Source organism: Podarcis erhardii, assembly GCF_964252035.2.
Source record: "Podarcis erhardii genome assembly, chromosome: 13".
NCBI lineage: Eukaryota > Metazoa > Chordata > Lepidosauria > Squamata > Lacertidae > Podarcis > Podarcis erhardii.
The window spans coordinates 24,371,357-24,383,506 of record NC_138502.1 but is presented as its reverse complement, the minus strand read 5'-3'; the positions used below and the strand labels follow the sequence as shown (position 1 = coordinate 24,383,506).

General features: G+C 39.6%; 2 protein-coding genes across 2 annotated transcripts in view; one reads left to right on the top strand and one right to left on the bottom strand.

Annotated features, from left to right (window-relative positions):
- The window catches only part of LOC309327030 (vomeronasal type-2 receptor 26-like), a gene marked incomplete at both ends in the record, with an annotated part of 336,857 nt that overhangs the window by 207,761 nt on the left and 116,946 nt on the right, over nucleotides 1-12,150 (top strand). The gene's annotated exons all lie outside the window — the stretch shown is intronic.
- On the bottom strand, nucleotides 4,587-7,767 carry LOC309327483 (olfactory receptor 6B1-like; the record flags this gene model as incomplete). The annotated part of the gene is made up of 2 exons (XM_081836783.1): nucleotides 7,680-7,767; nucleotides 4,587-5,561 (listed from the first exon to the last, which is right to left on the bottom strand). Exon 2 carries the CDS (start codon nucleotides 5,544-5,546, stop codon nucleotides 4,587-4,589), a length of 960 nt encoding a protein of 319 aa, XP_081692909.1. The 5' UTR covers nucleotides 5,547-5,561; nucleotides 7,680-7,767.

Below are 12,150 nucleotides of genomic sequence, written 5' to 3'. Positions count from 1 at the left end.
TCTCTATTATTACTTGCAGATAAACTTTCTGCTACATTTCAGTAACATAACTGTTTCTCCTTAGAAAGGAGATGGGAAGATTTTCAGAAGTGGAAGACAAGGGGGCTTTAATTTCTGCAGTGATATGAAAAGTTATATTTCAGGATATTAATTCCAGCAGAGAGAGATACTGATTCCTTTCCAGAGTTCTATAACTGAAAGATCAGCACACATCTCCTCCAAAAGAGTAGCAATCTTGCATCACATTTGAAAGCAGAGTTTGTACTATTTAGGAAATGTTTTCAAAAGCTTCACTGTGTATGCCAATATTCTTGTGCAGAGATTAATTACCTCACAGAATTGGGGCTAATTTATATGTGCATTTCCCATTTTAGCATTACTTTTCTCATCAACATCATTTAACACATATAAAGTGGTTTACAAAGTATAAAAACTAATTGCACAGAGATTAAAATGTGAAATACATCTCCCCTTAAACATACTTCCTTCTTAAAGTGCTAATGCAGGACATTTTCTATTTTTTAAAACTAATGCAGGTCATTTTCCATTTTTTTAAAACAAACAAACAAACAAACAAACAAACCCTGAAATAAACAAAATAAGCCAGTTGCATCATTTACCTGATCTACATGTGAACTTCAGTGAATATTTCATCATATGCTGGATGGTATCTTTTTGGTTAAATTTTGAGCAAGTCCAATTTCTGTTTTTCTTTTAATTTAGAGCTTCTGTGAAGACAACTTGGAACTGTGTTGGATCAAAGAAAAGGCTAATCCAGAAAGAAGTTATGCTGAAAAATTTATGCAGCCTTACCAAAATCATCAGAATTCTCAGAAGAGCAATGCTGCTTAACTGCCTTGGTGTATAAGTTATCCTGCTAACAAGGGATATCAAGGGAGCTAAATACTCAGGAACTGGCTCGTAGAATGCCTTCACAAATGCAACTGACAGGATAATAGCTCAGAGTTATACAGTACTTTATTATTTGACTTCTACACACCATGAAATGTGTAAACAAGATGTTATTGTAATTTATACTGTTCTGAAGCATGAATGTACTTTAAGAAATTCAAACCTGTGTCCATTCACATGGTCAAAACTGTAAATTAAGGATTCAAGATTTTTATTCTTGATCTACAGCTCTTATTTATATAAGTTCATAAGCTCAAGGTATTTTCAGCATGTAGCCTTGTTCCCTACATCCAGGGGGTGCCAGCTCCCGGGGACCAAGTGCTCCTCCCCTATATTTTTGGGGTAAGGGCTGTGGCTGCCAGATGTCCTAAAAGCACAGAGCGGAAGGGTGGAGCCGAGTGCAGCATGTTCCCAGTGGCTGGCTTGAAGCAGCCTCCTGTCAGTGCTAGTGTCAAGAAGAGGCAGAGGAGGAGCTGGCCATTGATTCGCAGGACTGCCGCATTTGACTCCACCTCCCGACATCCTGACGTCACACGCATGATGTCAGGCTGTCACGTCATGTGCCTGACATTGCACGCCCCCCCATCACCCTTATAAGCTGGTGCCTCTGCCAACTTCATGGCACTTTTGATTCACTGGTGGCTGGATTCTTTATGTATCAGCCACATACTTTGTATGTAATGCTCATAAAAGATGAAGAAGGAATGTAGCAAACATGAAAAAGTGCAGAACTTTTCTAATCAATCAATGCGATGTGTTATATCAGTCCAAATATGTCATCTGAACTACCTCTGAGAAAACTGGCAGGGTATATGGGATGGAAATACAAATCCCCAAACAACGTGGCTGTCAAAATGTTATGGTCATAGATGGGACCAGAACTGTTTGGTGTGTCACCTTTGTCCAGAGAGCGAGTAGAAATGAAAGTAAACATATAGGGTGATTAGATGAAGCACAAACACAGTGGTAGCACATAAAGTTAATGGAGTCAATACCATAATAGGCAAACTGTAGGCCAAGCTTCGTTTCTCCAAAATGATGTCTACTTCTCTATCCCACAACTTGTTTATGCCCCCTGTTTTCCTGGTGTCCTAAGTTTAAAAAAAAGGTACAGAATTTCTCTCTCTCACACACATAACTTTCAACAGTTGTACCACCTATGGTTTCTGGTTGTTCCACCAATAAGTATGTTACAGCCAATGACTTAAGACAGGGCCTTTCATGCTTTTATCCTGCATTTTTATACTGTGAACTGCCCTGAGATCTTCAGATAAAGGGTGGTATATAAATTTAATATAAAAATAAATAATAAATAATAATTTCTGTGGTGACACCATGGCTAAGGAACTCCCTCCTGTGAGAAATTTGACTTGAGTTTCGGACATCTCTTTTCACCACATTTTTTGAAGGCAGTTAATCCATGTTGCCTATTTGGAAACAGGGAGTGCCCTCTGCTATTGGTTTGGTACAGATTTTAATTGTGGTTTTAATAAGCTATATTGTACTTTATAATTTTAATTATTCATCCTATGTCTATCTTGTGGGTATTTATGATGATGGGCAGCATGTACATTTTTTTGAATTAATTAATTAATTAAAGAGCTAGCCCTTGCTGGGGAAACCCTCTCTCCTATACTTGCTTTTGATCCTGTGGGGAGCCATGGTTTACAGCCATCTATCTGGCTATGCCTCATTCTGAGTCTCATGGCCACTGGACTCCATGCTTGCTCCTGCTAGGATACTTGTAATGTTACCAGAGTTTCTTTGCCACCATGAATAGGAGAGGGGAGGAATACACACTGTGGTGGGAAGCTTTTTCCTGTCTCACAAAGTACAGTAAGGAACCACACTATCAATACCTTGTTATAACAACCTCTCAGTCTTCTCAGTGAAGAAGTTACATTAAGTACCACACTTTTCCATATATAAAATGAGGGGTTTTTTTACAGTAAAATAATGTTAAAAAACGTGCCTCGTCTTATACATGGATAGCGAGGGGGGGGCAAGTGATTGCTTGTAGCCGTGAGCAGGAGCTTGTCAGCGGCAATTTGGTGGGTGATTGGTGGCTGCTACAAGGGCTGCCTTGGATTGGCTGCTGCTGCGCTAATTAAGTGGGTGATTGATTGTTTCAGCAAAGGCTGTAGTGGATTGGCTATTGCTGTGGCAGTTGTGCTGCAGTTTGTTGATGCAATCAATTGGCAACAGCCTGCGTTTAGTGATTTTCGGCATTACCCCCCCCCCAAAAAAAAGCTCAACAACTCCAGGCAAGCCTTCCCCAAAAAAGATCTGGACAACTCTGAACCATTTCCCCCCATTTTCTTAAATTAGACTCCACATGTTATATGTGTGTTATACATGGGAAAAATACAGGACTATGTTTGAACATTGAACGTGTGTGTCTAAAGTTGATGAATAGAAAAAACACCATTATATATACTTCTAGATAAGCTTTTTAATATTTGTAATTGTTAAAAAAAATGTTTTAAAAGAAAACTATCATCACCACCATCATCATCTTACCTTTTCCCAGTCAAGGAGTCAATATGGCTTATACATATGAAAACAGCACAGATAAAATACAGAAGTTTAAAAATAGATGAATATTAATGACAAATACTAAAGCACTTTAAAACTTTTTTTTTAGAAAAAAAACATCATTTCAGATTTGGAAATTAAGTGCCATCAAATGAACTCATTGAAGCATATTCCTACACTTAACGTTTGAAAACAACGATACATCACTTCAAGGAAAACAACCAAGTGAATGATATTTATAAATTGAAATTTCTTAATTTCCCTCCCCTTTTAATATACACATTTTAACATTAGTGAATATTTTTAGTGATTATCCAGCATAATTTCATAATTAAGCTTGAAATTGTCACATATCAGATTAAAATTTGTTATTCCATACATATAGACGATATAATCACTACCACTGCCACCACCACAATTATTTCAAGTGTATAATCTGCCCTTCCTACCCAAAGTGAGTCCAGGGCAACTAACAAACAAAACCATATATATATTTTCCTTAAAAAATTAAAATAGCATTCTATATAGCAGACAATAGTAGCAGTGTAAAACATTCATAAAACTATGTTTCAAACTCTGGACAATTAAAAACTTAATTTAAACAAAATTAGAAACAGAAAGAAAATGTGCAAGTATAATACATTAAGTTGAATTTGCTTTAAAATGTACATTTTCTGTCTTGTTCCCAATTATGGTAAGAGATAAAAAGGAGATTTTTTTAATTCAAAAAAATCATTTCAAAGCTAAGTTAAGTAGTCAGTTTCAAAGAGTTTTGACATGATTTCAGATATGAGCTAAGATTTCTTAGAAAATTTTAAGCAGAAGTCACTTTTTTAAAAAATGAATTCCATATAAAATTGTGTGCTTCCACATTTTTGTTCATTCTTTGACAGCAGTCACTATTTCCCTGTGCACATTTCCATCAGCCCTCTGGCTCCAAATCAAATTTACTAGTGTATGAATTGGATAACATATGCTTCCGACCATGAAGCATTTTGAATCACTGTGAGCAAGTGTTCACATGAGAGAGATTACCATAAAGAAGAGAATCAAAGGGTTTGAAGGGAGGTCTGATCTGTATTTGTGAGTCATTTCTTATATTTGAGAATATAAGGGATTCTTCTCAGTCTGGTGTGAGTCTAATGGTCACTAGTGGTAATCGCAGATTCATCATTCCTGCTACAAAATATCTTTCTCATGGCTTCCTTCACATCTTGATTCCTGAGGCAATAAATGCATGGATTCAACATGGGGGTGACAATAGTGTATACAATGGACACGAGCTTATTGAGATTAAAAGAATGGATTCTTCTTGGTCGGGCATACATGAAGAGAGTGGCTGAGTAGAAAATAATAACCACAGTGAGGTGTGAGGCACAGGTGGAAAAGGCTTTTCTTTTCCCCTTGGCTGTGGGGATACGCAAAATGGTGCCTATTATGCACACATAGGAGCCAATAGTGACAGACAGTGGGATTATGAGGATAAGAAGGGCAAATACAAAGTCCACCATCTCAGGCACAGTTCGGTCTGTGCAGGAGAGGTTCAGCAAAGGTGAAATGTCACAGAAGAAATGGTTGATGATGTTGGGTCCACAGAAACTCAAGCGGGAAATGAAGAAGACTTTCAGCATTGAGATTAGGAAACCAGCAAGCCAAGATCCCACAGCTAACTGCAAACAGAGCCGGGAATTCATAATGACTGGGTAGCGCAGTGGGTTGCAGATGGCAATGTAGCGATCATAAGCCATGACAGCCAAGAGGACACACTCGGTGCAGACTAGGGATATGAAAAAGTAGAGCTGGGCCATGCAGCCTTCAAAGGAAATGCTTTTGTTCTTTGCTAGGAAGTTAACCAGGAGCTTGGGAACAGTCACAGAAATGTACCAGGTCTCCAGGAAAGACAGGTGGCTAAGGAAAAAGTACATAGGTTTTTGGAGATGGCTGTTTGTCCTGATCAGAGTGATGATCACAATGTTCTCGAAGAGGGTCAGGATGTAAATAACAAGGAATATTACAAAGAGCAGTATTTGAAATTCTATGGCAGTAGGGAAACCAAGGAGAATAAACTCCTGGACTCTGGTCTGGTTTTCCAGCTTCATGCCTGATCTAATGACCTGAAGAACAAGGAGTAAACAAAAGCATGCTAAGATGTGGATGGTGATTATGCTAGCAAAACAACACATCATTTTAATGTATATAAAAATACAAGGCAGAATACATGAAAGAACACTACAAACCACATTGTGATGACATACCTCACAACAAATACAGAGGCAAAAGTTGAACGTACTTCTGCTCTTTCCCTCCACATCTGCATCCTCTTACCAAATGTGGTTCCACAGGCTAAGAGGGGATTTAAACCTGCTTTTGGAAGTGGATTCAGGGGGCTGCAGATGAGGGATGGTGGGAATTTGAGTCTGATGACATTTCCCGCAACAACAACATGAGAATGGGTCGTCACAGATCCATTGGAAGTGTCACCACAACTGAATGGTAGAACATCTGCTTTGCTTGGATAAAGTCCCAGAGAAACTTTGGAGAACTGCTGCCAGTGGAAATGTAGAAAATACTGAGCTAGATGAACCAGTGGCCTGAATCAGCTTCCTCTGTTCCTATTACCACCAACATAATATATATAACCTTCATCAAGTTTATCTAATGGAAATCAAGCATACAATATAGAGGAAACGATTCATGTAAGAAGCCTGCATTCTAATATCATAACCACTGGCTTGGTTCATGCATAAATGATTGCCATATATAGTATCAGGTGTTGATTTCCATGGTATGTGACAAAGTCATGCCAGATCAAATTCCACAGCCAGAACTATTCTATCAAATCACATTACCTCAAACACCATGATTCCGCAGCCAGTTCACACATTCAACCACCATGTCAGCAAGTGTAGAGTAATTAAGCATGTGCAAACCAGCCCAATGGTGGACATGAGAAATGTATGCAACCATTGCACCAAGTACAGTGAAACAATGTTTATGCCAAGTTGTGCATACTTTACTTTTAGATCACACTACACTTTTAGTTTACTGTTTGATCTCAGGATCAAATCAAGTGTTTAGGCAGCATGGCATTTTCATAGTTATGGGCATGATCTGGTATAATAAGCAATAGTCCTGTTGAGTTTAGAGTGCACATACGTCAGTGCCTATGCTTGGATGGATTTTGCTCCACATTTTCTTTTGCATGAGACTGGCAATGAGGTGCATCTCACTTGCTTAGTTATTTGACATTTAACATTGCAAGCCTAACAATATCTACTTGGGCTTACTCCCAAGTAAGTGGGGCTAGGAGTGCAGCTGTATCCAATTAAGTTGTTCTGTTAGCATAAGTCGGGGAGCCCAAACTTTTTTCAAAGAGGGCCAGATTTGATGAAGTGAACATGTGTGAGGGCCAACCAAAGTTGCTGAGCCTGGCATAAGTACTTCTGGGTGCAGTGACAGGCAAGTGGAAGTCCTTGTGCTAATGGGACAATTTCATTGGATACAACTATAAGTTACTGTTTTGACAAGTCCTTACTTTTTCCCAAGTTATCATTAAAAATATACTTCTTATCTAGAAAACATCAAGCTTGATTGAGATATGAATTGCAAAACTATTCCTGTTTACTCAGAAGCAAGTCTCACTGCGCTCAAAAGAACTTTATCTCAGGTTGATTTGCATAGGTTTGGAAATCAATGGGAGTTAAAATAAGCCACAAATAACTTTTCACATTTATTTCAAAAGGACTTAGATATGTTAGCCTTGATCCAGATGTTGTTGGAACTCAGCTTTGTTTTTGGAACAAAACAAGCCATGCTTGTATCCAATATATAATGAAAGGGCTTCAAACTGAACAGAAATTGAGCTTTGCTTCCTTTATATGTTGGAAATGTGTAAGAGTTATCAATTTGACTATGAATATTGCCTCAAATGAAATAAAATAAGCATATCAATTGAGTGGAAGGTGAGCCTGCACACTCCTGTAAACCAGGAGTAGGGAAACTCCACCCCTCCAGATGTTTCTGGACTACAGACCCCACCATCCCTGACCATTAGCCATGTTGGTTGGGGCTGATGGGAAGTGGAGTCCAATGACGTCTGGAAGGCCACAGGTTTCTCAGCACAATATAAATAAAGAAAAATATAAATAAGCACATGCCACACAAAAATTAACATTTGTCTAGGCTTCACAAACAAACTACGTCAAATTCTGGAAATAAAAGTTTGTACTCACAACATGCAGTGGACAAGAATGTCTGGAATTTCTGATGGAGTATTTGAATGGAGCTTCCACTATAGTGCTTTCTTAAGGGTGGTGAGAGAGAAAAAAAATACAGGATATAAAGTAGAGCAAACAAGTAGAAATTTGAAATATAACATACAAACATGAACAGGCTTCAGCTACAAACTATCAAAACCTCTGGTTTGTTGTTTGCCCTGCCCTTTATTCTTTCAGTAACATAGAACGTTTAATTCTGCTCAGTCACCTGCTTGGAATTGGCTGAGCTCTGTCATAGCTTAGTATATTCACGTAAACAGCACCTGAAGTCTCATCAGAACCCTGTCCCTCAGAGCTTCTTAACTTGGTAGAACCCCTGTCTATTACTCCCCTCCCCATAATCTAAATTAGAAGTTAACAATGGGAAAAGAGCGAGAGGAAGAATAAACTCCCTTGGATGTTGTAATCAAAAGCTCTGCAGCACCCTTTCCAGTGAGACAAAGTAAACTCTATTTTAGAGCTCACCTACTTGGGACTAACGGTTTGTAAGAAAGCAATTAGACACAAGTACCACTTAATGGAATTGATGTCTATTGATTTAGTACTTTATGTTTCAATTTTCATATTGTTTTAACTGAATATTAGTTTAGGGTTTGCTATGAGGATTTGGATCCTAAAATGTGAGGTATAAATGACTAAAATGAATGAATGACTATTATGAGTCGTGTTAAACACACTGACTTCAGTATAAACGGTTTGCCTAGTGAAATTTTCTAGAATATTCAGAAGTAGGTCACCTTGTTGGCAGTTGCTTCTGCTTTATGATGGCTTAAATTGCATGGATTCCATTAATCTATTCCAGTGAACAGGCAAATCTAGGACTTGGGTTCAGCAGTTTGACTCCAATATAGTGATGAAGTTGGAACAAATCATAGGGTACGATACGATACGATACCATATCAATACTACCTAAGTAATGGACTTGTTAAGGGGTTGTTCCTTAACAGCTATAATTTCATGATATTTTGGAGCATGGATAGGCAAACTAAGGCATGGGGGCCAAATCCGGCCCAATTGCCTTCTAAATCCGGCCCGTGGGCAGTCCGGGAATCAGCGTGTTTATACATGAGTAGAATGTGTGCTTTTATTTAAAATGCATCTCTGGGTTATTTGTGGGACATAGGAATTTGTTCATTTCCCTCCTCCCCCCCCCAAAAAAAATATAGTCCTGCCCCTCCCCCCCCCAGGTCTGAGGGACAGTGGACCGCCACCCTGCTGAAAAAGTTTGCTGATCCCTGGAGCTTGAGTAAACATAGAAAGCTCAACATGTTAAACTTAACATTTTGTTTTATTTATTGAATTTGATTCAGTTTTGAGAAGGCTAGGCCCACAACTCTTTCATCAGGAAAGCTTAAAATTGAAAATGAGAAATTGGAGAAAAGAAAGGAAGCCTTCCATTGGCCACAATGGGGCAGGGGGGAATTACTATGCCATGCCAGGTCTGGCATAGTTTGAGACCTGAACTAAAGGGGAATGGCAGGGTTTAGGGCTCTAAAGATCCTTGGGTAATGATGATTGACTATAATAACCATGATCCATGGGGGGGGGGGGAGGGAGGTTGAAATAATAATATTAAAATTTGAACTTTTAAAAATTGGTTGTACAATCTTTGTGAAAGACCCTCTGCCCAGAAGATTTGGAGAAAGCAGGTGACATACAGGGATGGAGCATTTTCAGTGATGTCATCCCATTTCCTGAACTCTCTTTATGTATCTATTCGCCGCACAGGTATAGCTGGGGGTAGGGTGGACCGGGGGCTATCACCCTGGGCACAGTTTTTTGGGATGGCACAGGGCATCGTGAGCTGCCCTTTTCAGCCCCCCTTTAGCTGTGAGGAGGAAGGAAAGCTGGAAGGGGCCAGAGAAGGACATAACAGCTCACGGCGTCCTGTGAACCCAGCACTATTTTTTGCAAATCTCAGAAAATGACACTGGGCTTGCAGGGTGCTGTGAATGTGGCCCTCAAAACTGGCCGGCCAGTGGGCCATTCCCTAGACGACTAGCTCCCTCTCTAGGCTCAGGCACTTCTTAGTGTCCTTCAGTCAATTTGCCCATGCCACAGGACCAGCACTTGCAGCTAAAGGCAAAAAAAAGTGGCATGTCCTCCATCCTGGAACCACTTCTTTAGCCCCTTGAATCTGCTCAGCCACCCTTCTGAGGTCATCAGGCTTGGAGGAAATGGGGAACATTAAGTGCAGCTTATTGAATCTAAATTCTGCTCCCCACCTAAAAATCATCCCTTCTCCTTCAGTGTGCACTCCCCCCCCCCCCGCGGCCCCCCAGGTGCAGCTTTCAGTCTTGCAGACTCTTAACAGAAGTGTAGAACCTGAGGTGACAGTTGGGATGGCAGCTGGGAAAGAATCAATTTTAAGAGGGAAACATGATTATCTTACAAAAGTGAGGAAAAACATTTTCAACCTGAGATGTATGGTTTTTTTGTTTTTGTTTTTGTTTGTTTTTGTTTGTTTTATATACCAATTAATTGCCAAAGTCTTTAAGTAGTGTTGCCGATAGGCTGCCTTCTATAGGTTGCATACAAATTGTGGACGAGGCAGAAATGGGTATGGTCACACAGAGACCACGCTTCATCCAGGCAAGCAAGAAGTCTCTTCACAGCTCAAGGGATGGTCATAGTTCTGAAGGCCAGGTGGAGAGGACTGAAGGGCTTGATTTTCCTCACTACAATGCCAGAAGAAATATTGGTGGTGGGGAGGTAATCTGAAACCAACTGCTGGGATTCAGGCTGAAAACAAGCCTTGTTGGACATGAGTCAGTAGCTGATGCGGATCAAGCTGAGGAGCATGGAATGCTGAATTAAAACAAACACTGCTCACTGCCAGTTTCAAAAGAAGCTGCCAATAACCTGATTGCTGTGACTTGATGTATGATGCCCCCTTTAAACAATTGTGTTTTATTTTATGAATGTGTTTTATTCTTTTTTAGATGTGGAAAAACTAAAAAACACTGCAGTCTTAAAAATCCACCATTTTTGTCAATATCTTAGATTATTTTTATTTAGACAATGCATTTTTTATGATATTTCCTTGTGTTAAATCAGTGCTATCTTTTCCATGGTCTAGTTGTATTCCCCCCCCCCCCTCTTACAGCTGTGATCTCTAAACTCAGTTATAAATTACAAGGAAGGAAGAAAAAAGGAAAGAATATGACTGGAATGAGGGAGTGGTGGGGAGATATCTTCTGAGGCTACTACCCTTGGGAGGAAATGCTGATTTTCAGGCCTAGTCCCAAGGTGGGACATGCACATGGCCACAGTGGAAGAAATATATTTAATACAAGTTCTTTGTATGCAGCTGCATATGAACACAGAGGCAAAAAACGTACCTGGACACATAATAGGTGAATTGCATTCTTTACTTCTACAGATCTGTGCATAATGTTTTGATTGGTTATTAAATATAAGCTACAGGAAATTTATACCTGCATATGCATATATTAAGATAGTTCAGGCACTGATAGGCTAGGGAAGCTAAACACAGTAAATGCATTTGCTTAGTATTTTTATGCCCATGCGAATAATGTCTGCTTGATGTCGATGCAGTTTAGCTGGTATAGTGTAGTGTAGGAATGGAGAACACATGACCTTTCAGATATTGTTGGGTTCCAACTCCCATCAATTCCAGTCAGCATGGCCAGTCCTCAGAAATGACAGTGGTTGTTGTTAAGCGAAAGCCTGAATATCCACAGATGCATAGTACTTGGTGTACACATTTGGAACAAGGTCAAGTAATAGAAACTCTGGAATCTGGGGAGAAATTTGGATGAGATTTATTTTTGGAGCATACTAACTGGTTGTGGGCAACAACAACAAAGCACATTTCTTCCTCTGAAATTCTCCATGGTTCTATAGTAAACTGTGATGGGGCTTTACTAAAAACTGATTTATGAATACAACAGAGCCAGTTCCAACTTTGCACTCAGAGACAGACTTACTTGGGAGAAAATCTTGTTGGTTTCAACATAATTTATTCCAAAAGAATGGTAACTTTCAGATGACCTGTTTATTAAGCATTCATCCCCTTCTCCCCGCCACAAAATTTGCATGGAGTTTTGATTGCATCAGCAATTTGCTGAGCATTCATTCTGATTTGTTTGTGGGGATGCTATGCCACATTACCTCAAACAAGTCTTATTCCACAATTCGGAGTGCATTTTCCCACTGCTTTCCTTATTGCAACAAGTCTGATCTTGGAGGCTAGAAGGCTTGTTGTGCAGCAGTGCAACAGCATATCCACTTCAATTGTACAACCTGAGTATGTTGGTTTGTCATTGAATGCCAACCCAAAACAGCAACAGGCTGTAAGTGCCCTAGGTTTTACAGTATTAGGCTGCAATCCAAACCCACACACACATACATATATCAAACTAGTATAGTGTGGGAGCCAGTGTGGTATATCAGGGACTAGGCT